The 26,444-nt window shown below is 40.6% G+C and overlaps 1 protein-coding gene across 1 annotated transcript in view; it reads left to right on the forward strand.

Annotated features, from left to right (window-relative positions):
- Positions 1-1,593: 1,593 nt before the first annotated feature.
- Positions 1,594-26,444, forward strand: part of LOC140227372 (stromelysin-1-like) — a 36,063-nt gene continuing 11,212 nt past the window's right edge. The window contains exons 1-2 of the mRNA XM_072307784.1: positions 1,594-2,093; positions 20,708-20,967. Coding sequence (XP_072163885.1) covers positions 1,923-2,093; positions 20,708-20,967 — 431 coding nt within the window. The 5' untranslated portion in view covers positions 1,594-1,922. The remainder of the gene's footprint in view (positions 2,094-20,707; positions 20,968-26,444) is intronic.

A 26,444-nucleotide genomic window follows, 5' to 3' on the forward strand; every position in this document is an offset into this window, starting at 1 on the left:
TTTCAATCGCGTCGAGTACAGCGCTATATTGCTGCATGGATGAACCCAACTCTGTCAGAATGAGAAGCTTTTAGCAGAATATCCGGGGGTGCATGACGCAACAGTCCCCAGTCAGACCGCAACGCTGCTGTTAATGAGCTCAAATCAAAAATTTATCGTACGCGCAGGTTTTTGCGCATGTCCTTCTCAACACCCGAGATTTTGCGAGATAATTCAGAGACAAAGTGCATGGTCTACGAGATTCATTTATTGACGACATGAAGATCTACTCTCCGTGACTAATTGACATGATTTGTGAATATTTGATATTAATCAGACCTTTTAATGCTTATATCATGTGAAATGAACTTATGATACCGTTATTCTTATCACCGCATCCTACTGACATTTTTTAAAACGATCCTAGAACATATTATGACAAGGCTTTCTATCTATCGATCACCCGACCCGTTCCAAAGTTGAATCAACTCATTACTGATATCCAACATTCTAGAGATTCTTGTTATAATAGCACAGTAAGAACTGAATTGGTCCCTCGCTTAGAAAACTATAAAAATTGAAAGTCTCGTCGAGTGAAAATCGTGGAGTGGCAATTTGAGATAGATGCATGATCATATGCTCTCAGGGTATCATTAGTTAAATTACTCAGCGATGTATACAGTGGAATTAGATGGAATAATTATTGTAATTCACAATAGAGATCCCCAAAGAACTATGTGTGCACAATAAGTTTTAGATCTTTTATTATCGATTGATAATGAGCCATTCATTAATGCAACAGTTACTGCTAGCTGAGTAAACAAAGTCCAAGCCAAAGTTGAGCTGTCGATCAGAGTGGAGTGTTGTTCTTGTTGTTGACGTGGAGATCTTAGCCCGAGCGCGTATACATACATCGTGCGCGCGCGCACACACACTCATAGGGTCCTACACTTTTATCTACACACAGAGTATTACTGTATGTACAGCACACGTTTACTGTCCTTCCGCGCTGACCAACTGTTTCAACTCTCCACTCAGAGGGAATTGACCAATCAGAAACGCGTATTCGCGGCAAACTGAAATCTCGTCAAAAATTAACTGTACAACGCAATGATTTATTCGATCACCTGACCCGTTCCAATAATCAGTCCACATGAAGTCATCATATTTCCATAGTATGATATTTCCTCTTTCATTTCATACCTCTTCGATTTTGGTCCACGTTTATTTCATTGTTCTAATGTACCCCCTAAGAAAAATGAAAAATATGCAAATGTTATGTTTTGTAATTTCCTTGCTCAGTATATTTTATATGTCACAACCTTTCAAGTAGTCGGATGTCATTAAAGTACAACTTTTCAGCTTTTTATCGATGTATTAATCAGGAAGATTGGTAATGTCGTTTAGAATTACAAGGACTCTAAAAATATGGTCTTCCAGCTCATTACGTATTCATGTCCGCAAGGTCCATGCATACGCGTACGATAAATGAGAAGGCTTTTCAGGGTGTTGCGGTCTGACTGTCCCTCATTCTCTAAACCGCTCCGGAACTTGATTCAGAGTCCGCAGATAGAGACAGCGAGAATAAGTTTGTGACGAATATACCGCCCTCCATATCATACTACAGCACAACTTTTCCCCGTCTTACAATAAAACGAAGGTTGTATATAAAAGTAGAAGCCGGATCATTCAGCCCGTCAGTCGCATCAAGCGAGCGAACGGGGACGACGTGCCGAGTGTGCTGGCGGAGTGAATCCGAGGCGAGGCTGTCAGACACCCAACGCGACACGCGAAACGGTTGTTGTGGCATATCGTCTGCGCAGTGGTTAATGGGATCTGAAAGATAAAACCGGTTGAGGAATTCGGTTTCGTATCGCGACGATTTCTCCCTCAGCGTCCCTTTGCACTTTCAGTCGGTGATCAGTTTGTGTGAAGTCGTCACCATGACTGCAAGACTAGCTCACTGCCGGATAGCTCCAAGGTGTCCAGTGACGAGGAACACTGCAATCTCCTTACTACTGTCCTTGTTGATGCTGAAGTCGATAGCGGCTTTCGTTCTCCCCGTTGACTCCTCGATCACGGAAGATCAGGGCAAGTGTTTCCTAGAAACTTTGGTAAGTTTGCAATTCTGATATATTTAGAGTCACCCGGATGTTTATTTTGATAACATTTATGGCATTCATAACGGGGAAGATTTGGGATTTTTGTCTCCCCAACGGGAGCGCCGAGCCGAGTTTGGAGCAGGAAGAAAAGTCACTGACACTCCGCGTACTTGGCTCCGTTTCCATGGTTACAGTGCTTCTACGCTTTCCCTTTATCGTGTCTCAGTTGGAGAGAAAAAAAAAATAAATAAATGTGGACGTGCATTTCGTCATCCCAAGGAGGTCATACATGCTGGCCTGTAGGATTTATCTCACTGCTTTGCAAGTACAAAGTTGATATAGCGCGAGCTGAGAAAGGGAACATGTGGGGATCCTGTAAAGTCATGCAGAAGAACACATCACAAGTTTTCTTAGCGTTTAGTGGTGTCTTCAGATAAGTTGCGATGTGTTTTGTTTTGTTTTGTTTTGTTGTGGTGCGTGTGTGTATATGTGTCGGCGCTTTTTTACACTCATAATTCATTTTTCCATTACTAATCGTGATTTGTGTGCAATTGATTGTCACCATGTACTTCTGATAAACAAACGATCAATTCCGATTCTATAAATCCGTACCAACCGTGCAATCAGTAGCATCGAAGTCACTTCACGTTTTTGACATCGACATTTCTGTCAGCTGACGTCTTCCATAAAATTGTAAACTTTCGAAAACTTTCCAAGTTCAGTACAAGAAACAACAACAACAACTTCTGCTGTCAGTTGTCGGAGACTACCAAAACACAGCTACAGGTTGCCATGGAAACAAAAATCCGGCGGCTTTTCAAGTTTGTTCATTCATGATAATAAATCTGCATGGCATTTAGAGTGACAAATTGTCGTTTCTCCTATGATTCTATCGTAGAGGTTGTGATATCGAGCAGTTTCTTTAATTTTTAGCTAGATCAATAGTAAACAAACACTGAAATTACAATTGCCCTTTGATATGGAAGGGATTTTACAGAAGGAAATGTCTTTATTAAAGACAGCATTACATGAAACTTAGCTTTCTTGAACACTTCGAGATATCGTCTCGCCTAAACTCAAACGTGATGTGAAAGTGATGTGGAACCAACCGCAGCGAGAGAAGTTATGACATACTCATGTTGTGACAGCGTCACATCAGTTTAAAAAAAAATCAATAGTCCACAAGGGTGATGACGAATCTTTCAATTCAGTAGCAAAAAAAGAGAAAAAAAGTAGGAAGATTTTGATCGATTTAGACGAGGGATGAGGTATAAGATTTCGGCTTTCTTTCGCAGAACATCGAGGGGGGTGCCGACCGGAAACGAGTTCATCGGAGCGTGACTTGTCCGCTCATTCATTAGACAAAAAGAGCAATTTTCTTTAATGCCACTGTCATTTCTTAAGATAAAACATGCGTTATTAGGCTACATGGATCACGTGATCACGTTACTGAAGGCATTCGAGAATGATATTAGAATACAAACAAATTTATGGGAGAAATAAATAGATCTAAATCCATCCGTTGTGATCGCTAAACGGCCTGGATTTCGACCACATTGGATATGAAGTTTACTTTGTTCTACACCCTTCGCCTCATAGCCATCAAGAGGAAGGTTTGTTGTTGTTGTTTTTTTTTGTTTTTTTAAGACATCATCATTCAAACGTTTTATGGATAGAATAGAATGCTAATCATCTCAGTTTTGTCAACCCGTAGGCCTACTTTGTTGGGATCAAGCTACGATTAATTGATAGTCGGTAACGATTGTGTAATGTGAAGTAAAACCGGAAATTGATGCATATACCATGAAAGTAGATTTAACGTAAGAAGAGTGTGGCTTTCATGCTCCGGTGCATGCTCAATAGCAGTGACACCATTTCTGATCTACATACGGCAAACACATGTGGGTCTGAATTAGTTTTTAAATTATTAGTTATCAGAGACATTCTGTTCATAGCATAAATCACCAAGTAACTGATTTATTTGCTCAATCAATTCATCAATTCATTCAGTCATTCACAATGATTTCGTTTTCGGGTTAGAAATAGCGCGGTGTGACTAAACTCTCGATGTGCGCGTTTTATTTGTTCCATTTTGTTTTAATGTCGTTAACTGAACATGAGGGATGCGCTTTGAGTTTGCACTTTCACTTCTTTATTTTGATATGGTTTAGAGGGGTGGGATGACTGGAAAGGGTTAAGATTGATATAAACCTTGCAAAACTTGTAGAGCTTCTTCATTGAATGAGTTTAATTCTATTTCAAGGCGTTGTCAAACATTGCATATATCTTTATAAGGCTGCAAACACAAGGCGATGTGAAGAATGTTCTTTCACGGCTTCACCCCCTACGAAGTGAAAACCTTGGGGTTTGTGATACCTCCTTGGGGTTTCCGATGCTATGTAGAGCGAATCATCCCCCTTCCCTGTCGGGCCACATTCATGGCATGACAATGTCCTCTCATCGCTGCTGCAGATCATCCTTGAAACAAGAACACGAGGGAACATAAGTCCTACAGAACTTAACCCTTTTAAGATCACTGTGTGACAATATCATTGGGATCGTCCGCCCTGTGGATACCAGAGGCAGTGTGAGAGTTAAACACTGCAAAAGGGAGAGAAGAGAGGCACCGAGAGAAGAAAAGATGGAGGGAGAGAGAGAAACCGAGAGAATGAATCCATACCAAACACAGGGAGAAGAAATTGAACAGAGAGTCCACACTTTGACCTCAAACGGGAATTTTGTGTAATGTGAACCATCAACGGTCAAGACCTGTACTTCATCACTGCCGAGGAGTTATCGCACACTCCTTGGTGTTGCAGCTGCATGTTAGAACTAAAAACGCACGAGCATCAGCTCGGCAGAAAACTGGACGTACCAAACAGGTGTCTGAAAAACACAACAAAAACAAAGAAGTGACAGGTGTAATGGTCCCAACATGCGAATCTTCATCGCGTGCCATAGCAACCATTGATATGAGTATCGATGAAATTATCTCGTTGAGGACGGACTAATTTTGCTACAACACGCATTTCCCATAGACCCCTACCCGAGTATACTCGGACTTGTCCTCAACGGGACTCGTCCCTATCGTAGGCATAATGGCAGAGTGAAGTGTCTCATACAAGAGTGGAAGATCTCCATAGAATCCTTAGAAATTTTAGATGGTGTCGTGCTAATGGAAAGACAACAATAATACATCCACTTATCAAAATCGGTTGCGGTTTGGTTGATTTGTTACTAAAGAGGTCCTAGTAATCATGACCATGTGGGGTTCAAAAATACCGGACCTTGAGTCATGACATAGAGCTACATACAGTAGCTCCATGTCATGACTCAAGGTCCGGTATTTTTGAACCCCACGATTTCTACTAACGGTGGTCACACCCCCTCCGCGAAATGTTGAATGCACTTCTGGTTCCAGTTCCACTAGTTTTTAAAACACAAAACATCGGGAAAGCGTAAGAGTGTGTTTAAATCGTCATAAACTTTGAAATGGTGATGGCAATGTTGGTACGTCTGTCTCTTACGCAGCATGCCGAAGTTTTCAAGACTTTGTTGAAAACGATCACCTTGAGAAAGTAACCTTGAACTTGTCGAATGCTCGCAAGTTGATTGTTTATCTAGAGTAAAAGTCGAAGCAAAGGACCAGCCGCAGATGGCAGTAACTCGTGCTTTACAGAGGCGAGGAGGTCCCGCTAGTCCCTCCTGTGTTTATTGGCGTCTGTTTACCTACAGCGAGATCAAGGGTGCATCGCTCCATGACTCAAACCGCACTGTCCGGGGGGTTAAACCGATGTCATTAGATCACACAACGACTATCATCACTCCTCTAACTTTCTCTTTTCATTCTTCCCTATTTCTTCCCTAAATTCATCTCAGTGCTCGGCTTTCTTTGCTTGAAAGATATCACGCTATCACGGAATAAACGTATATATTTAAAAAAAAAATTCCTCCTTTTCTGTTTCTGTTATGTATGTTTTGCTTGTTTTGTTTCTATTAAGTTTTTGGAGGGATCCTCCCTCATGGACTAAAGAGAAGTAGGCGTCTTTTGCTTACATTCAGAATCCTCCGAACATTGCACATTATTGAATGTCATTCTCAGATTATAGAGCGTGTAATTTCAGGTTTAAAGGGAGATGAGTGATTTTTACAACTGACGGGATTGTATAAAAACAGCAACAACTTGTTAGTTGATACCAACCCGCCGTCATCAGAGTAACCATAACTGATTTGAGTATTAGTGGCTGTTTAGTGTTTTATTGAAGTGGGATGCAAGTTCAGATTAGAACAGTGACATTGTTCCGCACTCTAGATTTTAATTTTTCTTCAAATCCCAAGGTGTCTTCAGCTTCCATCAACATTGTCTTAAAGTTGATATCATATTTCTGATGGCAGTATAGGTTGATGATAATTGCAAGAAGCAATAAGATATCATAATACATTAAGAATGCATCATTTTACAATGGGAATATCAGTCAAATTCTTTTCTAGACCTTAGAATGCCTAGTGTGAAAATAACTTATTCTCCACTTTCTGATCTATACAGTCTTATAGTGTGGTGTTAGATGTGGTGTAAAACTGAAATGTCCATGCTTTCGGATTGTGATTGGTGGGCTTGTTATCCCACCTGGAAACGAAGATGAGAAGATGTGGATGTAAAATCGCTAAAAAGTGAAACCTCGACACACACACACACACACACACACACACGCACACACACATACAACACACATACACATAATTGCATACACAGGTTTAGTGGCTATATGAAATCGCAGTGTGCGGGTGTAATTTCGCTGGTCCCATGTCACTGAATCACAGCTTGATGCCTAACCACTAACCTAGCAGGGGGTCAGCTGAGACATTCTCACGAACGTGAACTTTCCCAGATGAAGGTATCACCTGTACTGCGTTCATAAATCGCAAATATCATATCAAGGGCGAAATATTTACAAAGGAGCAATAACTTTTACTTTGTTTTCATCACTGCCAGACAGACGTGCCCAAGTTTGGTCGAACCAAGGTCTCTTTGTTTTGTATTGTGCGTTGTAAAAATGGTCTCTCTGTTGACAATGACTGAAGCATTCCAGCACGAACTTACAACTGAGGGAGTTTTTGTTAAACGTTGGACGAAATCCTTGGCAAAGTAAGAATCAGAACAGCGTATGATAGAAAAAGGGGCGTGTGATAGAAAAAATGGGTAATATTCTGCAAGGGGGGGGGGGGGGAGCTGCGGGATTTATGATATCCAAGCTTGGAAGGTGTCGAAAGGCTGACGAGCCAATCAAAGACTAACGGGCAATCCTTCTCAGTGTTTACCATGTTTTCTCATTTGTATAAACCCTGTATTCATCTATGTTATACGAATACATATATAGGCAATTTAATGAAGTTTAAGTATGGGCTGTCATTGTGAATGAAATGATTTATACCCACATACCGACGTATTGCAACTATGAGGATAATGTCAAGTCTCATTTGATAAGACTTAGGTTGTGTTTTTTAATCTGTATGTCTTTTTTATGGTTCTAAAATAAATGACTCGTTAGGTTTAATACCCATCTGATATCAGCCACTAGTGGTCACAAGAACGTGGACCTCCACCAGGTCACTTCGTCAAACGAGTTTCACTGCAGGCTTTATCAAGATAAAAAGAAAGAAAAAACAGAAAAAAAAAATTGGAATCTGTGCTTAAAATCGACAGCGCCTCAAGAGTGGTTGATATTTGGTGTCAGAAACACAAAAGCCCGCTGGACACAGTTAACATCTCGCCCTGGTTCGATGGAAAAGGTCCCCTGTTCTTTCCCGGTATTTCCACAGTAATCGGTCGATGTATACGAAAAGTTCACCGGGCGTGAGAGATGACGACTTTTAAAGTCACTCTCGATGGCTAAACACCCTACTTTCTAAATCCACCAGTGATTGGTGAGGATTTGCCACACCTCACAGAGATCTGGTAGCCTACGTTAGAATCTGCTGCAATGATTGGTGTAGGCTCAAACTGAAAGTCAAAACGAAACGTCAACTGCACTTTTCTTTCCACAAACACTGCAAGAAAAAAAAAAATCATGAGGAGAATTATTAAGGGACAAGTTGGAAAAAGAAGCTTCTGAATGGTAAGTATCCGTGATGCAGAAAACCTGCAGTTTATTGTCGTTTTGATCAATTTTGAACAGGGAACCCTGAACCTTGAAGACGTTTTATTTCGATGAAACGACTATCGACACCCAACTGTGCTTATCTCTCGTCCTCTAAATTTTGTAGATATCATATTCGATAGGAGTTTCTCCAAACAGGGACAACTTTGAGTGGAGCTTTGAAAAAGAGCTAGCGCATTTACACACACGGTAACTGGCGACAAACACGACGGAATAAGACTCATCTATCAGAATTTGTGAGACTTCTCATAAATGTGTTGCAAAACCAGGAGTATGTTTGATCTTAGCTCTGGCATTCCCACCCTTTCACATCTTTTCATTTGTTACTGATTTTTTTTTTTAAGGTATATCACAGGGACTACCATGAGAAAGCTATCCGAGCACAAAGTCATTATGACCAAAGGGAGTGAGAAACTCATTAATCAAAGTAAACGCGAATCGCTTATTTCAACGCTCAACGTCATTATATTGGCTTACGGTAACCGCGAAATTTAACATCACAAAAGTGTCCAAGGGAACTAAATGGCCAAGTTGTAACCAGATTCCCGAAAGTACATTGTGTCTGTAATACTCAGGTATAGTTAGATTTAGCTTGCTTAGTTTGGGAACGGCAGCCACGTGTAACGGCCATGGGAACTTTCAGTGAGTTTGTTCGTTAGCTGTTTCCAAAGTATCAGTATAGTATTCAGGACTGGTCCGTATTCGTTTGTTTCTCCGACTTTTTCTTTGTCACTGGTTTAAGAGCGCGGTACTGGGCATGCTCGTTACATCTTTCATTCAGAGAATGTATAGTGACCACACTCTATTGGTGAATAGAAGTTATGATTACTGTTTTTCTTGTTGATTATGGCAAACAAATATAATTCTGTGTGAAGAGCTTGCTTCCAAAAGGCGCTAAATCCATCACTTTTCAATGGATTTAGCGCCTTTTGGAAGCTCTTTACTTGTTGGGTTGCAATGTTGGCCATAATGCTGGCTTTTACAGCTTTTTGTTTCTTTTTGTTTGCTTTTTAAAATCAGAGGCCAGTGCTATCTAAAGAGAGAAAAGGAGAGGGGAAGGGGGAAGGGAGGGGGGGGGGGGAGAGAAAGAACGTAAGTATTTATCTTTACCAACAAGCAATGTGTGGGAAAACCATTTCCATTTCACGCAACTACTACAATAACAAATGATTCTCTAGATTCTTCTGTATTCTAGTCATTCATATCCCCGTGAGAAGTAAAAGTGAATATGCTATGGTGTGTGTGTGTGTGTGTGTGTGTGCGCGCGCGTGATGCTTATTTGTGTTTACCCACATATTTCTAATGAAGGCCAGTAGTTAACGTTGAACTTTCTACCACGCAATCAACCATTCAGCTGATTTATCTCATGACAGGTGCATGTACAAGAAGAAGTCACCGTCGGACGTCCAGAATTAGAAGAAATGAAAGTGAAGAAATGGGTGAAGACCTCGAAATGAATATAGTGCTGTTCACAATTTCATTTTGCCTCCGGATATATATCGTAATTGTATTTCCTTCAACAACAACAACAAAAACATACTTCAGACCTCCTCGAAATGTCCCAGGTTAAACAAGTGCCTTTAAAAAAGAAAAAGAATAGGGTGTGCCAGTATTTTACATGGTTTTACAGAAGGTGATGTCATGAAAGTGTGATTATTATGAAATGTTGATATTTTTCTCCAGGATCATCCCCAAGATGTTGTACTTAATACCAGCAGATAAACAATGAGACAGGTTTCTTGGCAGAATTGTCCAATGAAGATGTTCTCTCTAAACCGCCAATCCGAGACTTTTCTGGTTTTGTTTATGAGTATGTGACACTCTGAGGTGCATTTACGGAAATCTGAGAGTGGCGTAGGAAGGAAGAGAGGAGTGGTATCAGATTTGGCCAAAAAAACAAAACTCGCCCTGTGCCTACAGTCATGACGGCGAATACCTGGAGCTGGTAAATGTTACCATGGTAACATATCAAAAGTTCGCATGGAAATATATCTTACAGGTGTTCATGCGTCAACAAGAAAGAGATTGATAAGGTTTTGTTTTAAAAGTACGGTACTGCTTTTTCATGATGTCACTCATTGAACTCGTGGACAAATTATTTTGAACTCGTCATCAATTCACCGTGAACTCCACAGAAAGGCTGTCATGTCTGTGGGTATCTGGAAGGTTTGGCAGGAAAGTGTTTTCATGACGTCTTCATTTGCATGTCACTGCAAGACTACTGCTGCAGTTTTTGTGTAAAACCGCTCATGGAGGTTATTAGTTGTAACCAATGTGTTGTCGGATGTCGGAGCACACTTTGTAGCCTGGGGCTTACGAATGTTGACGAAGTCCGGGATAACAGTAACGTGACAAGGTTACTGTCTGCTTGACTTCCATCAACATTCTTGTGCCAATTTCTGTGTTTTCATTTCAATGGAACTTTACGTTTTCTAATATATCACGTTTGTGCAAGGTTTTGTTATGAATAACGAGAAACTTCGTGTGCGTTTCTGAGAATGTTCGCAAAGTTGCTCCATGCCACGGAATGTTGTTCAAAGATACTATGACGTTGATAAAGTACGTTCGCTGCGACACGGTAACAAGAACTACCTTCGTCATGTTTGGCTTTTTGTTTGTTTTGCTTATTTTATTTTAACTAGCGTACCTGTATACATAGGTCACTGTGTCATGCATGGATACCACCGTACTACTTCATGGTTCTTCAATACTTTACGTTCTAGACTTGAATAGCGGATGTGTTATTTTGTCATCGAAGCTCCACACCAATCAAAAGTCACTCGCATTTTTTATCTTTTATCTATTTTATCTTTTAGAAAGGATTTTTTTTTTTTTTGTAATGAAACCAGGATCCACGTGAAAAAAGCAGAATGCAAAGAACTGACGTTCTTTTTATGGTCATTAGTTATCAGTGTGATCGGACAAATGAGCAATTGGAAAGCCACCATTTTATCCCGTTTCCATGACAACGCAGGGGACCTCCACTGGACAAGGGTTGAGGACGTCTGTCCTGTATTGCTATATCCATGAACTCTGGACAGCTGTTTCAAAACACGTTTTAAAAGACAGTTTGTTTGGAAGAAAGTTGAAGTTAATGATGATATATAAATTTTATTTTTTGAATTAATAATTGTATAAAATGTAGAAATATATTGAAATAATATAGTGAAGTATCGACAACTACAATGTTATGTTAATTCATGGTGCCGTTTAGCATAATCATATATTTTTTTTCAAAGTAAAATCAAACCAGGCCATTCGTGGTCCCTCTCACCCCCTTCCTTAGCTTGCGCTTTCACCTCCCTCTTAGTGAGTGAATCTTTGAGAATGTTTTTTTTTTTAGTCGTTTTGTCCTGAGGAAAGGGCTGTATTCTCACTAAGTGTCATTACATATGTTTATTGTGACAACCCCTGCAACATGGATCATATCACGGAATAGAAAATACAACAATTTACTGTATTGTGTATCTATACGATCTATTGAATTTGGTTGTCAAAGTTGAAGCTCCTCAGAAAAATCTTGTTAGAACGAAATCTCTCTGTTTTTGTACTTCCGTTTGTTCATTGTTTTCTTGGAAAAAAAGTTGCAGAAATGGATCAAAATTAAATTGAAATTGAAATCTTCAATGCGGTTGTACGATGTAGACTGTAGTCGCTGGGTTCGAGAGGGTTAATCGGAGGACATGTCAAGATAATGTGAGACGAGGCAGAACACATCCAGGTCTGACATGTAAGTCATATAAACAGGAACAAAAGTGATGTTATAATGATATGCGTTTGAGAAGGACTTTGCAGACAGTCAAGTGCATGAATGAACATCGCTTCTCTTATTCAGTTCAGTGTTCTAATGACTCGGTAATGATACCCAGAATATCATGATCTATTTAGATTTGAAGCCCGCCTAGGCCTAGCCCCACGCCACTCGACCTCTCTTGAATGACAATGAGCTGATTTCGAAATTGAAAATACAAAAACGTCGACAAAACTCCGCGTCCCTCTGCTATCTGGCTTCCGATTTTAGCTGGCCTACTTACCGTGAAACGCTGAATGATAAACGAACGAACGCAAAGCGGAGCGGTGAAAGCAGCAAGAGAGAGCGAGGTATAAAAGGAAAGAGGGATTCTGGAAGAAAGCCACAAACAACAATCCAAATTACCTTTCATCCGACCGCAAAATATCGCCTTTGGACCTTACAATGTCGCCCCAATGGGGTATTTTACCCCCTGGTCCTCCGTATTGATATCTTAAGGGGAAAGAAAAAAAAAAGTGGCACAATAAAATCACAACTCTGCACGAGCCATTGCAGCGACTTTTAAACTTTCACTGTCTGTCTCTATCCGAAGAAAGTGCTAAATACTTGTTCTAGTAGGTTACGCTGGCTGAGAAATTCTCTGGAAACACAAGCCACAAATCAACTTCAACACCATGCTAGATGAGATGCCAATAAAAACCGTGTATTATACCGGAGGGTCAAACTATTAGTAGATCACGGAGCTCTTGACCCCTCCACTTCCAAATATGTAACTAGGTCTAGACGGGTCACAAATTCAGGAGACGAGTTGAATTTGAGCTTCTCGTCAACTTGAATTTTCAGCTAAGACGAGTTTACCGACCAAAAAAAAAATGGTATTGTTGAGTTATTCGAGAATGTCTGTCGAAAGTGTATTCCCCTCTATTCTGGCATTTTTCTCCCTTCAGATGACGGAGTCACGTTTCACTTTTCACTTTTCTTAATTTCACTTTTCAGAATCGTATATTACAAAAATTTTCAGTTATTTGCCAGCTCATTTCTTGCTGTGGTTTCTATATTTCTCAGGAATATGCACCCTGTTTCCTTTGTCACCACGTCTTGTCAGATTCAGATTGATTTTTTTTTTTTTAAATCGTAAGTCCTGTTAAAGAATTTACTGTTGCCATGGCGATGATTATATCAAGATTGTTGTTTCAGTTTTCATCCCGTACATTTTCTCATTTGTTTTGGTTTTGTTTTGTTTTGTTTTGTTTTTTTTCGCGAGTGGAGGGGAGCGGTGCAATGGGCGAAGGTCACTGGTAACTGCATCATTGCCTGTTTAATATTTCGTCTATTATAAGAGGTGTCATCACGAGCTGACTCGAGAGCTGTTATAATTCGTTCAGATCATCCGAAGGACGGTGAAGATCAAGCGCAGCGCTGTCCAAAACAGATAGCAGTGGATAGTGCGAAATGAGAGATTAGAGTGTGTCGGAGCAGTGCCGCCATCGTTGCCAAGTAAAATAAATGAATCACGGGGACCTCCGGAATCTCACCTGTTTCCCATCTTCGATGATGCTGGACATCTTTTCTTCGCTGGCTGACTGTCAGTTTATTTACACTCTGAAGTCGTTTTTCATGAGAATGTTAGAATCCACCTGCTAGTTGTGTATCCCAGTGTTTATCTCTATCCATGTTCCTCGTGATGTTCAGCTAAAGCGCCATCTGCCCTTTCAAACTCTCTTCCAGTTTCAGCAACCAATGCTGCACCTGTTACCCAACTATCTTCCCCCTTCCAAGAAAGACAGGTATATCTGTGCTTTATATCCGGATTCTACCCTCCGGGGCAATTGTTCTCTGGAATATTTTGTCTTGTGTGGCGTCTTACAGAAAGCTGCTGTCGATTTTTGTAAACGAGGAAAGGATTGAAAACATGCACACTCAGGGTGTTTGTGCTAAGTCACTGGGAGTCCTCCGTGAAACCTGCTCCCACTTCTTTGAATTTCCAGCAACAGACTGCAATTGGTGTCAGCAAGATGTTGGGTTGATTTATCTAGGTCGGTACCACATTTATCGAGAAAAATCTGTGTTGTATGTTTGTTTGTTTGTTTTTCAAAATTTCTGTACGGTATACTTCAATCAGATACACCACTTAACACAACTCCGTCCGCTCATCCAAAGAGCAACCTGAATTTCCGGTTACAGCTCGTTATTCCGAAGGTTCGTTATTCCGAAGGCTCTTCAGTCCGAAGATTCCTTATTCCGAAGGTTCGCTTTTCCGAATTTCATTTTCGGGTGAACAAATCTTCGGAATAACGAACCTTCGGAATAACGCCACAAATGTTCGGATTAACGAAACCTTTTTCATTTTCGGATTAACGAACCTCTAGGTATAGGGAATTTGCGTGTTTCGGATTAGCGAACCTTCGGAATAACGAACCTTCGGAATATCGAACCTTCGGAATAACGAACATCACCCGAATTTCCGTGTGACAACATGAAAAGTTTCATCAAGTGGACCCGTTTCCCACTTACATGCATGCAGCATTTCTTTTTCAACGTCACTCCTTATGATAACAGCAAACATCTTCTAATTTTTAGTCGTTCGGTGTCAAGTAGAGTCATGTTTATTGGCCGCAAAGTCTTTCTGTTCACTATGCTGAGTCTTAAGTTTTTTTTTTTTTTACTTCGGTGATCTACTGTCAATCCACTGGATCTCAATTACCACTGGATGTCTTATTAGCTTATAATATTTATATCGATATCATATCTATTTATAGATAGATGAAAAAAGTACGTAGGTCAATCAATTTCATAATTGATATATACATATATGTATAATATATACATTCAATTTTCAATTTAAATTAATCTTAACATTTCTCATAATTTATAATAAATTAATATATACAGTATATAATTATATATATATATATATATATACACACACATATACTTTATATGTATATATATATATATATATATATATATATATATATATATTTCGAGAGAGAGAGGGGAGGGAGAGATTTTTGTGTGTGTTTGTGTGTGTGTGTGTGAGTGTGCGAAGGGTTATCATAAAGACAGATGTATGTATGTATGTATGTATGTATGTTTGTATGCGTATGTGTGTGTGTTTTTGTCTACCCATCAATACAGTGGTGAATGCCAATAATCGTACAACACAAAACATATAGCATGCAAATTGAATTGGCTTCGTTCCACCATCAGAGCATCAAGCTGCACCACAGGCGCCTCATCTGTCCCTGGTCTCAAGATTAGTAGCTGCAGTTCTCTTCCTGCTAATTTACACCGTAGAAATCTTGTCAGTCCAGATAAAGCTAGACATCGTGCGAACAGGTGAGAGCCTTGCCACGTCTCTCGAGTGGATTACTGCAGCTTAAATAGACAAGGTGAACTCCGCGCATTTGTCTATTAACGTTTGTCGTATGAACATAAACAATAATAAAACGAGCTCGAAACTATACGGCCTCATACATTACAAGTTTTGAGCAAGGATCGTTTGTTGACATCATAACAATCAACAATAGAAAGTTTACTTGAGAGGCGTCACAGTCAGTACCCTTTTTTATGAGAGTCAACGTTTAGTGGCATGATCCTTGCATTACAATATACTTTTGTATTGTTGAATTATAATTTGTAAATCAGAAAACGCACGGATGCGTATAAGAGCGCATGCACAGTAAAATAAAGTTGTACGTGCTCCGCAAAATCAGAAGCGACTGTGTATGTAAACGTTAACAACCTTGAAAACAGGTGAAGTTGTGTGAGCATCATTTTGCGCGTTGTTAATTGACTCTCATTGCGATTTATGCGGGGATTCATGAGACCAATTCTAATATTATGACACTGATCAGTCATTGCACACATAGGAAGTTCATCCGTGTCTTCAACCATGATGACAACACATGAGATTTGGGAAGGTGTCAGCATTAATGCTACGTGGTTGAAACTGCGAAATAATGAAATGACTCTCGGTGTATGATGATGGCATATCAAAACCTAGCCTGCATTTAGTATGCCAAGTCACCTGTTTGATTACATTGGATCCATGGGAGTACATGTTAAGGTCAGTCATTATACACTTCATCTTTGTAAAGTCGAGTAAAGTTTGGTGCTCCCCTGTGATACTGCCAGAAGAAAGCCACAATCATGACGAATCAGCCGAGAGAAAAAGGCGCCAAAACCAGATCGACAGGTGAACCGCTCTCCGATCAGGAGAGCCAACAGTGACCACCGTTTTCGTAGCTGATATACTCCAACACAAAAGTGCTTATATGAGATTGTTATATCGCTCATGTTTAAGTTAAGCGATTAAGTCTTGGTTGAGTGTTGCCACAGAAATAATCTTTATGTCATCATTAGATTTTGACAACTCTGAATGTCAATGCATATTATTCATTAGAAAATGATTTGATGAACCTGGTTAAATCAAGGAGATGCTATACATAGGCTCGCCTATCAGCTACCTCCTTGGATAGACTGAATGATTTGCACAGAATCAGACAGGACTCTCAGGAAGTTTCAAATTTTGAGAGATAAAAACGGCATCTTGTCCAAACAAAAAGTTGCCAATATAAGGATCGGTTAAAACTTTAGCGACTAAGATGTTGTTTAAGTTGCTGCGACAGGAACAAACGACGAATAAACGAGGGCTCCAAAGAAAGATAATCGTTTACCTCTTGACAAAATGTAAATTTATTACAATTGCAGGAAGAAGATTGTCAACACCGAACCCCCCCCCCACAAAAAAAAAATACTATAGATGCCTCGATGGGTGTAAGGAAATGTTACTCCAACGACAAAGGTATATTTTTATCATCCAAACTAAAAACTAGAGACAGAGAAAGATAATATATGTATAATAAATATGCAGAAAGAGAGAGAGGGGTGGAAGCAATGTGTCGGTCACAGAATGACTCTTATGTCTGAATGTAAGTCATTCTAAATGGACGGCTGTGATTGGATAAAAATCTAGACCACGTGACTACTATGGCGCCAAACATCCAAGGTGTATCAGCACTTTTCTTGCCTTGCACCTGTTGGAACAGCCGGACCGTTTGAACACTCTTATACCTGCCCATGTTTCTCAATGTCCTGAGTTGAGGGGACGAGTTTATTAACTACCCACGCTCCTAATGCAATTTGTCCGAACAATCATCACATGGGAGGTAGGTAGGCCATCTTCAGCTGCGGTGCGGTCCGGGAATTCGGCTCAGATTAACCGCTAAAACCACCTCAAAATTCCAGCAGCACACCCTTCTCCTCACCCCCTGACTTGCTAGAAGGCCCCTCGAAGTGGCGCCCCAGCCTCGAGTTCCACCTCCCTGTAGAGCCGTATAAACAGTAGTTTAAAGGACTTTTAGGAATGTTTTAGAATGAATGGCGCTTCCTCGTTGACTAACTCTGCATTTCTTTGTAGATCAACCTTATTTCATGAGGGTACAATCAAGTAGATATGTTATGTGCTCTGAACAGTACCGTATTGGTACACGAGTCAGTGCTGTTACTGTGATAGAATGTTATATCGCTGAAGACGCGTGGCAGTGGGAAGTGTATATCTGATATCATTTTACCGTGATTGTACTTTGGCTGTTTTCTTTTCCCTTCCCTGTTGTATCCGTTCTTCTAATTAATTAATGCTTTCCAAGGTAGGAAAGGCTCTACAATAATTCATTTGCATTTGTTTCATTACCAATTTATTAACCGAGCGTTGTAATATGAATCACATAAGCCTATGTTGCCATAGTTGTTTTTGTTTTCGGGTTTTTTAACCTGATGTTATCCATAGTTGAGAGAGGTCTTCTGTCGGAATGAGATATTCCAATTACATTATCTAAAAGCAGACTTTCAACTTTGAATCTACAAAAACTACAGCATTAAACAAATCACAATTCTATAAGTTTATTGTCAAGAAGTATACTCGATCTGCACCCTATATACGCTGTGTTAACTCACAACTGAGGTATTTGCATCTATGAGAGCAGGTCACATGATCAGGGCATCCATTGCATATCATGAAGCACGTGTTGTGTATAACATGTGCGTCATGTCGACAACTAGTGCTGTGAGTTTTTATTATGACGTCACATCAATGCTTGTACATTTACCCACACACACAAAAAAAAAATATGTAGAGTGAACTTATTTTATTGGAGGGAAAGGCTGATGTGCCAATGTGGAATGAGCTCACACAACATGTCTCCGCTTCCTCTTGCGATGCGTTAATTCATTAAACATGTTAGAAACGGACACTATCACTTATCAATGTCGTCTTTTTCCTGCCCCACGATTGTAACCGCCTTTTCAACAGGAGATGACGCAGACGATACAACAATGCAAACAATATTATCGCTTTCACATCTACCATTTCGAAACAACGTCAACAACTTTCTCGCTGTCTCACCTGTATAGTATGACGACCATCAGTAATGTCTAACGAAGAGGACCAGCATTGGTTCCCTTTCGTATTGTACAACAGATTGATTTATTGAAAGTCATTGCCGCTGCACAAATGGAATTACTCTCATTCTAATCAACGCGCTAATTCGCCTAACACGCGGAGGAAGGTCGCTTGTACTTTAACAGAACGTTGATTGACAGAAACACAAATTGCGTGGTTCGCTGTACTTTTTATTTCTTTCCATCACAGTTCCTTTAAAAATTTACGCAATTTCGGATAGAAGTTCAAGATATATTATCAAGGATCATTGCATCATTGTTAAACTAATGCTGGTTGTTTCCTGTGATAAATTCATTTCTTTGATAAAGACCAAAATAAACGTGAAAGTATCCACACACCCGGACACGTAATCGCGTAAATCGATTTCGAATTGACCAACCCCCACGCAGGCGGAAATGAAGGCAGATCCGTTATCTGTTACCAGTTGGTACCAACGGATCATCATATTCACTGGCGATAGAATCCGATAAAGTCGACGTAATCATTTTCATCAACCTTTTCGTTATCCTTATCGATATTGCCATACTTCTCGTCACAATATCATCTCGGCAATTATAATTAGCTAATGGTCAGGATTAAATAAGTAAACCAGCAAAATGGCTGTAACGAGAAGGCGTGTATATGAAATAGATTGATGATAAATGGGATGCTATCCCACTTGATGTACTTTGATCTTTTCATCACTGGTGCGTTGGGTGCTTTAAGCTTGTTCTTGTTTACCTTGCAGTACTTTGATTAGGTTTTACTATGCTGCTGCTTTATCATGGTTTATATTCGAATGTATTATATGTTGTGAGAGGAGTCTTCTGAAACCTCTCACTCCTTAAGACTATGTTGTTTTAGTTTCTGTTTTGGTGAATCCTCGCTGTCTTCATCAATTTCCGGTTGAAAGTGGCATTTCATTTTGGAAACGCAAGCCCCAATATTTTGCTGAAGCACATTTATTGGATTTCGCTTTGCTCGAATGTGATTCCATTCCCCTCGGCTAGAAAGGTAACGAGTTTATCACGTGAAAGTCACATTGTGATCGCAAATTGAATGTTACCGAACATCAGACAAAAACGTCATTGCAAAATTGATGGGCCCTCTACGTTCGAGAACCGAGAACCATCTCATCCTCACAAAATGACGACCGCCAACTTCGAATCCTTACTCACGCTGACGTGTGGTTGTCGTGTCCTCGTTCAACGACTCTTTCTCTCTCTCTCTCTCCCTTTTTTTTTTTTGGGGGGGGGGGGTGATGTGGAGGTCGTGTCTGGCTCGTCTGAACTATTCATGTATGAGCTGTCACCGATGTGAGTGATGAATAATTCTTCATAGAACTCGTTTGCCCCAGCCTGTGTTGAGGAGAATTTGCTGCTTAATCAGTAGTATCCTGCCGATATACGTTAGTAGAGCACACTACATCCTTCAAAGTTTGCTCAGGGTTTATCATTATTGTTAAGACACCATTCAATCGTTACCCATGGTTCATAGCTACATCAATGCTGAGATATGCTAGCACTGAGTATTGAAGAGGAATGGAGACAAAAAGTTGTTGTTGCTCAGTGGATAGCACCACGGTATCTCAATTATAAGGTTCTTGGTTCGATTCCCCTATTGCTGCCCTTAGACAAGGCACTAAGTTCTCATCGCCGAATCCTTCGAAGGAGACATCAAGCCATCTGTCCTGTGGTATTTTGTCTTCCTTAACGGCCAAGTTGCAAACTAGTCATAATTCATTGCAAGTCAAATGGGTCTATACAGCTTGTTTGTTTCAACCAACAATGTCGCAACTGACAATCATTCTGCAACCCAAGTCATCAATTGTATTGAGCATCCAACCCCCATAACAAACTACTTACTAATCAACAGTCGACCAATCTACAAATGACAAACCAAAAATACTATCAATAATTAATTATCTTAATGATAATGATTACAGGAGGGTACATAAAAACTATAAATCCTACGACCTGGTTTTATAACATCCAAACTATGAACTCATCATTTCGATAACGATTTAATTTGGGCAATAAACTTTTGCATAGTTGCTGACTCTGTTCCCATGACTGTGACGTCATATCATGACAAACATGCACACATTATCATTATTACAATAGTAATAGCGTGATTATTATCATCGTCATCGTTATTTATCATTGTCATCATTGTTAGCAGGAGTGTTGATGTCAGTGTGATCCCTGTAAAATCTACTGGCATTATTATTGTCACTGTAGTCACTTACTTCATATCTGTCTTCCCAATTTGGCAGGAGTACCTGGCCAAGTATGGCTACTTATCGGTCAGTCCTGGCAAGGCCCCGAGTACCCTGGCCGTCCAGACCGCCGTGGCTGACCTCCAAGCCTTTATGGACATCTCCCCAACGGGCGTGGTCAACAAGAAGACTCTGGACACGGTGAGGACGCCACGATGTGGACTGAAGGACCCTGTGAGTCGCATGACCAACGAGGTGGGCGGCGCCGAGACGACACACTACGGTCCCAGGTGGAACAAGACGGACCTGACTTACAAGTGAGTTGATGTCAGCTAGGGTTGGTGTCCATCGAGATACGTTATGCCCGACCCATGCCACTCCCAATTCAAACGTTTTTAATTCTTTTCAAGCCATATTCACATGTGCATATTGCCAAGATCACGTGAATAAGTGCGTTATTGGAATGCATCAGTTTAGTCTAATTTTCACACATGCTAAGTACATATTTTTGCACCATTCTCTTGTTTCCAATGTAAACGTAATGTGCAATGTGTTATGTCCGTGTATTTGTGTGTCTTTTATACTTTTTCAGCATGTCGAATAAATAAACTTGAATCGCACTGAATTGAATAGTCACTGTTTGAAATAATGTTAAAGCGTTACGTTCAGTGTTAAAAGTTGTCTTCAAATGAAGGTAACCAAAAAAACATGTAAAGAGTTTATTGTCGAATTCGTATATGGGGAAATTGTCAGGGTGTTTCTCTATATATGTTTTCAATGAAACAGCTTTTCAAGTTATGTACCTCTATACACCACTGAGTAATACGTAATATTACGTCAGGAATGCGTGTAAATGTTTTACTGCCCTAGTTAGAACAACAGACCACTAATGGCTTGAGCAGTACGCACGTGGGCGGTTCCATTTTTGCGCAATATGATTTCATTTCTATTACGCACTCGATATGGCGATCGCTTCTCTATTCCGAAGTTGGTTGTATTTGTTCTCCATACACAATATGCTTGCCGTTCACATTTAATTGTGGTCAAAACTTGGGCGGACGGCCAATTTGTTGGTCAATTAGTTGACTCCATGTGGTAATCACTGCGGTTTTCTCTGTTGAACATGAGCAAGCAGGTTGTCACTAAAATATCAATCAGCGACACGACTGTTGTATTTAGTGAGCTAATGACACTTCGTTACCAGCATTATAGCGGGTCGTGAGTGTCGGGGTGTAAGTGCTGCCGCTACGCATCAATCGCAGGTGTGTTGCTCATGCTTACGATTTTTATCAAACCTGAATTGTCGTAACATCCGCCGTGGGGAAACCAGCCAAAAGTTCGGAGGATTTCATAGACGGAGATACAACCAACTGTGCAGATTGTTGGAGACCGACCTCACCAAAGCAAATGGTCCTGTCTGAGGCACCACGTGTCGCATGGTATACAGTACTTAGTATTTCTTTTCGAAATCAGTCATTTCGTCGACGAAATGTTCATTTCGTTACAAAATGACTGATCTTGTAACAAAATATACCTTACTACACTTGGCACTATGGCACTGGAATCGGAAAGTGTCTACGCGCGCGTCTCCAAAGGTGTGACGATGGGTGATTATTTGTTTTATAGTTTTGGAAGGGTGGGACTACCCCCTGACGCCTCGACTTCACATTACAAAGCCACATCCAAAACATGCCAAACTTTCTTTTTGTCGAAGATGTAGGTTGGGTTCTGCACTTTTCCCGAGGCGCATCTGCTAGAACAGCAGCATACTGATCAATGCTGATGGTGATGTAGCGCATGAGGTTTGTGGAAAGATACCAACCATTGACAGGGAGTGCGGGGGGGGGGGGGCAAAGACTTCGACCAGGAGTTTCTACAAGAAATCGTCTCAACGGGCTGATGTAACCAGCTGGGTTTTTACCGATACATTTACCACTGCTTGGAAAGTATTTTCTGAACGTTGCCTATTGTTTGAAACTCTGGCTAAGTGATCGATAATTAAACATGTAAGCAATTGTTTCTGGAATGACTTTAGGTCCAAATAGGGAATTCAATCGATGTTCTCAGTCGTCGGTCTTTGCAATGTGTTCTGATAGGATTGTTCATGAGGACGGCGGTCAGTATACGCTGGTCAAAATTGTTGAGTTGATAGGACCTTATTAGGACCAATTTATTTCAGAGAGAATTCGGTACAGATCACCTATCACCGTGCTAGCGGAGAGTCTACCATACATGGTAATAAACAAGGCAAACTTAGATAAGGCAAGATAAACTTTGTGGTCTGTAACGAGTCATTAGATTTGGCTCATGTTCGTGCTTTTACGCCAAATCCTATATTACGTCATTCAAACTGGGTAAACTGAAAAGAGCGAGGGTACAAGACCGAACGATTGTAAGTTGCGTTTTTGGCAAGCGAACGAAAATGCCTTCAGAGTTTCTCTTCATGATAACAAATGAATGATACAACTTATCTTCATTCAACAATGCCTAAAGAAAATCCTTCACCATGTACCGTGACCGAGCTACACAACTGAATCAGATCAATTAAGCCTCGAAACAAATGCAAAGCACTTAGTGTGTTAGCTTTGTGCTTAAAAAGAAAATACATGTACATGAAAGCAGTAATATACCGGTACACACTATGCAAGAGAAATGTTATGGGTTGCCCCTTCCTGTTATACAGGAATATGGACGTACTTATTAGACTGATGCACGGGTTGCGGTGAGTCAGTGAGAAACAACTGTCTTCTGAAGCCAAACATCGTTGGCCAAGGACCGCCCATTCTTCATAGTCTCGGCTTTTGAAAATAACGAAATGTGTTGTCTAAGAACATCAATGGAAAGCACTTTCTGAATCATTGCAACTGACCCTAAGCCGTAAATCGCCCAACAGGAGTCCTCCCAGTTCTTCAAAGGGGAATAGCCTCGATAAAAGAAACAACAAATAAACATTTCGGCGGAGAAGACACTCAGATGCTTCGTCTGTCATTGTCTTGTCATTGTTCGATGACGTTTACTTCAGACCTACCAGACAGACCTGATTATAATGCACAGTCTTATCTTCAAGACGGTATCCATGGAAACCGGACTCCCAAGAAGGCGATTCGCCGGGTCATTGCCCGTTATACCTATAAGAACTGATGATTGGCGTTTTCTTTTAGTTATTGTATCTAGAAAGTTTCAAGACGTGAGCTTTATTTTATAACAACGAGCGTCATTAACAATATCGGCCGAATTTTCGAAATTCGTCTATAAGTGACTATAAAGCATGAAATGTGAGATAAAGAAAATGACACAAAAAAGAAATAAGATTGTATGTTTTAGTGAGATATGGAGTTTACCGTAAATGGACCAAAATTGTACTGCTAATGTGCAACATCTTTACTCAAGGGGGTGGATTATTGCGAGGACTAGGTCACCATACTTTTACAAGATTTTCACACTTCCGTAGGTACCGATAGATACGCATGGCAAGATAGCAGTGGTGCAGATAGTGTCTCGGCTATGATCACGCAATCATGCTACGGCTCGAACCGAGGACCAGGCTGGTAACAGCCTTCATCAGCCGAGCGTGAAAACCACTAGACCACAGCTGTCCACCTGTACAGTATGCATGATTAGATCCGTCAAAATGTGATGCACTGAAGTATAATAGATCATTGGTAAGCAGCCAGAAATGACATGAGTCAGTGTCTATGGAGCTTCTTCAAAGTTTTGCCCCCACCAATCCGCAGAACGGCGAGCACACTCATTGGTACACAGATAGTCACACATCAGAAATCAGACCTTGTTGGGAAACCAGTTTTAGATGCAGGAATTAAACTGTTCCTGGTATATACACCTGTCATAAAAGACATACTATACAGAGAGGAATGATTAGTCTGTTTCTAGGTAACAACTATAGGTCCGCTGGTTGTCTTCTAATCCCATGTCTATTGAATTACCTGTGTGGGTGTCAAGGGAATTAAAAACCTTAATCAATGCTGTTAATTATGTGGCAGAGAGGGCCAGCTTTTAACTTTCTTTTTACTAGTACGTTTTGAATACTTCATTGCTCTGCATAATGTCCAGATAGACAGCAGTCTGTCCGCCCCCACCCCAACAGAACCCTGCCTTATGCTTACCGCCAAACTTTCCCGGCTGTGACAAGTTCGTCTCCGCTCGGCCAACGACCTTCGCTACTTCAAGGACTGACAAGGAATAGCTTTCTCTTAATTTCAGACAATCATCGTGCAGTAATCCAGTTTACAAGAAAAATGAAGGCAATAAAGAAGACTGCCCTCTTGATATAGTTATAAATTGGTTGATTTCAAAGTATTCCTTCGTGATCGTAACTTACCTTAATGCGAATACAATATTACAATTATTGCTTATTAAGTGTGTGTTTTTATTTTTGTTTCCTGAGGACATACACCCTACTTTCAATGAGATGGGGATATCTTGAAAAGAGAAAGGACCAACTGGGATGAAAGAAGGAATTAGCAAGATCTATATGATATGACCCAGGAAAACACGTAGAGTCCTCCTACCTAACTAATCAGAGTACTAGGAAGATAAAAATGAGGGGAAATCCCATAATGGTTTCTGTTTTTGTTTCTCCCCCACTCATTCGGAAGATGAGAGATTCCTTTTAGCTGTGCTTCACGGATGTCTTTCAAACTTGAATTCCACTTTATCACGAAATTGAAGAAGACTGCGAGAAAATGCTAGTCTTAATACCAGAATTTACAACTCAATGACTGTAGCTCTCTTTATTGTAACAGAAGCTCTGCTGAAATAATCTGACCTGCGCACGGCCAAAGCAAACATAATTGCCATAACTCACGCCAAATAATATCTTTCGAATTTCGCCTTGATTGTGGACATTATACTTTGCAGCACCTTGGGTCCATGACGCCCACACGAAGGTCATAGATTAACCCCATCTTCCGAGCATCTCATGGTAAGAGGTGAGGCAGGGTGCGGATAGAGTGCAGGGCGGATTTATAGGATGAATATCAGAATCGTGTGGAATGTCGTGTCTTATTTGTGGTTAGTGCCAGACACTGAAGATTAGAATGTTTAGCGGATGCATACCTTCATGTCGAGACTCTTAAAGCTGTTCTTCAAACCGGAAGCCTATAAGAGAGAAATCGCCGCTCTGTATATCGCCCCCACCCCCATGTAATTTCATCCACTGTCATCATGGATTAGAAACAAGATTAAAGCGTATGCATGGATGCAAGCACGGTTTTATATAGTGGACAGTTCACGTACTGAAGTGATATAATATAACCAATCCTCGCTGGCCTATGTCACCAATCATCGCTAACCTAAAATTTGGCATCCATGGGCATCTTAATTTCGTTAGCAGGTACCTATGGCACATGTTATTACGACGAATTTTTGTGGTCTTCCCGCACATTGACGTTCTCCCTCTAACAACTGTCAGGTGGTAGACCTTCAGAGTCACGTGACGAGAACATGTCTATCCATCTCGACATTGCGACACGAGAGTCAGCCAGAAGTCATTTAATCAATGGAACTATCCGTGATGAGTGATTTTGATCATGATTCATACAGCGTTCACTGCAAGGATTCGAGTCTCTTCCAACTTGTCGTTTTCTTTCTCCTCTCTTCATTATCTCTTCTTCTTCTTCATTCTTCTTCTCCTTTTCTTCCTTCTTCTCCTTCTTCTCTTCCTTTAACTCCTTTTTTTTTATACCGAACGAAGTTTGAAGGGGGTATATAGGAATCAGCGGACGGTCGGGCGGTCGGGCGGTCGGTCGGGCGGTCGGTCGGGCGGTCGGTCGGG

Source organism: Diadema setosum, chromosome 4 (genome assembly GCF_964275005.1).
Source record: "Diadema setosum chromosome 4, eeDiaSeto1, whole genome shotgun sequence".
Classification (NCBI taxonomy): domain Eukaryota; kingdom Metazoa; phylum Echinodermata; class Echinoidea; order Diadematoida; family Diadematidae; genus Diadema; species Diadema setosum.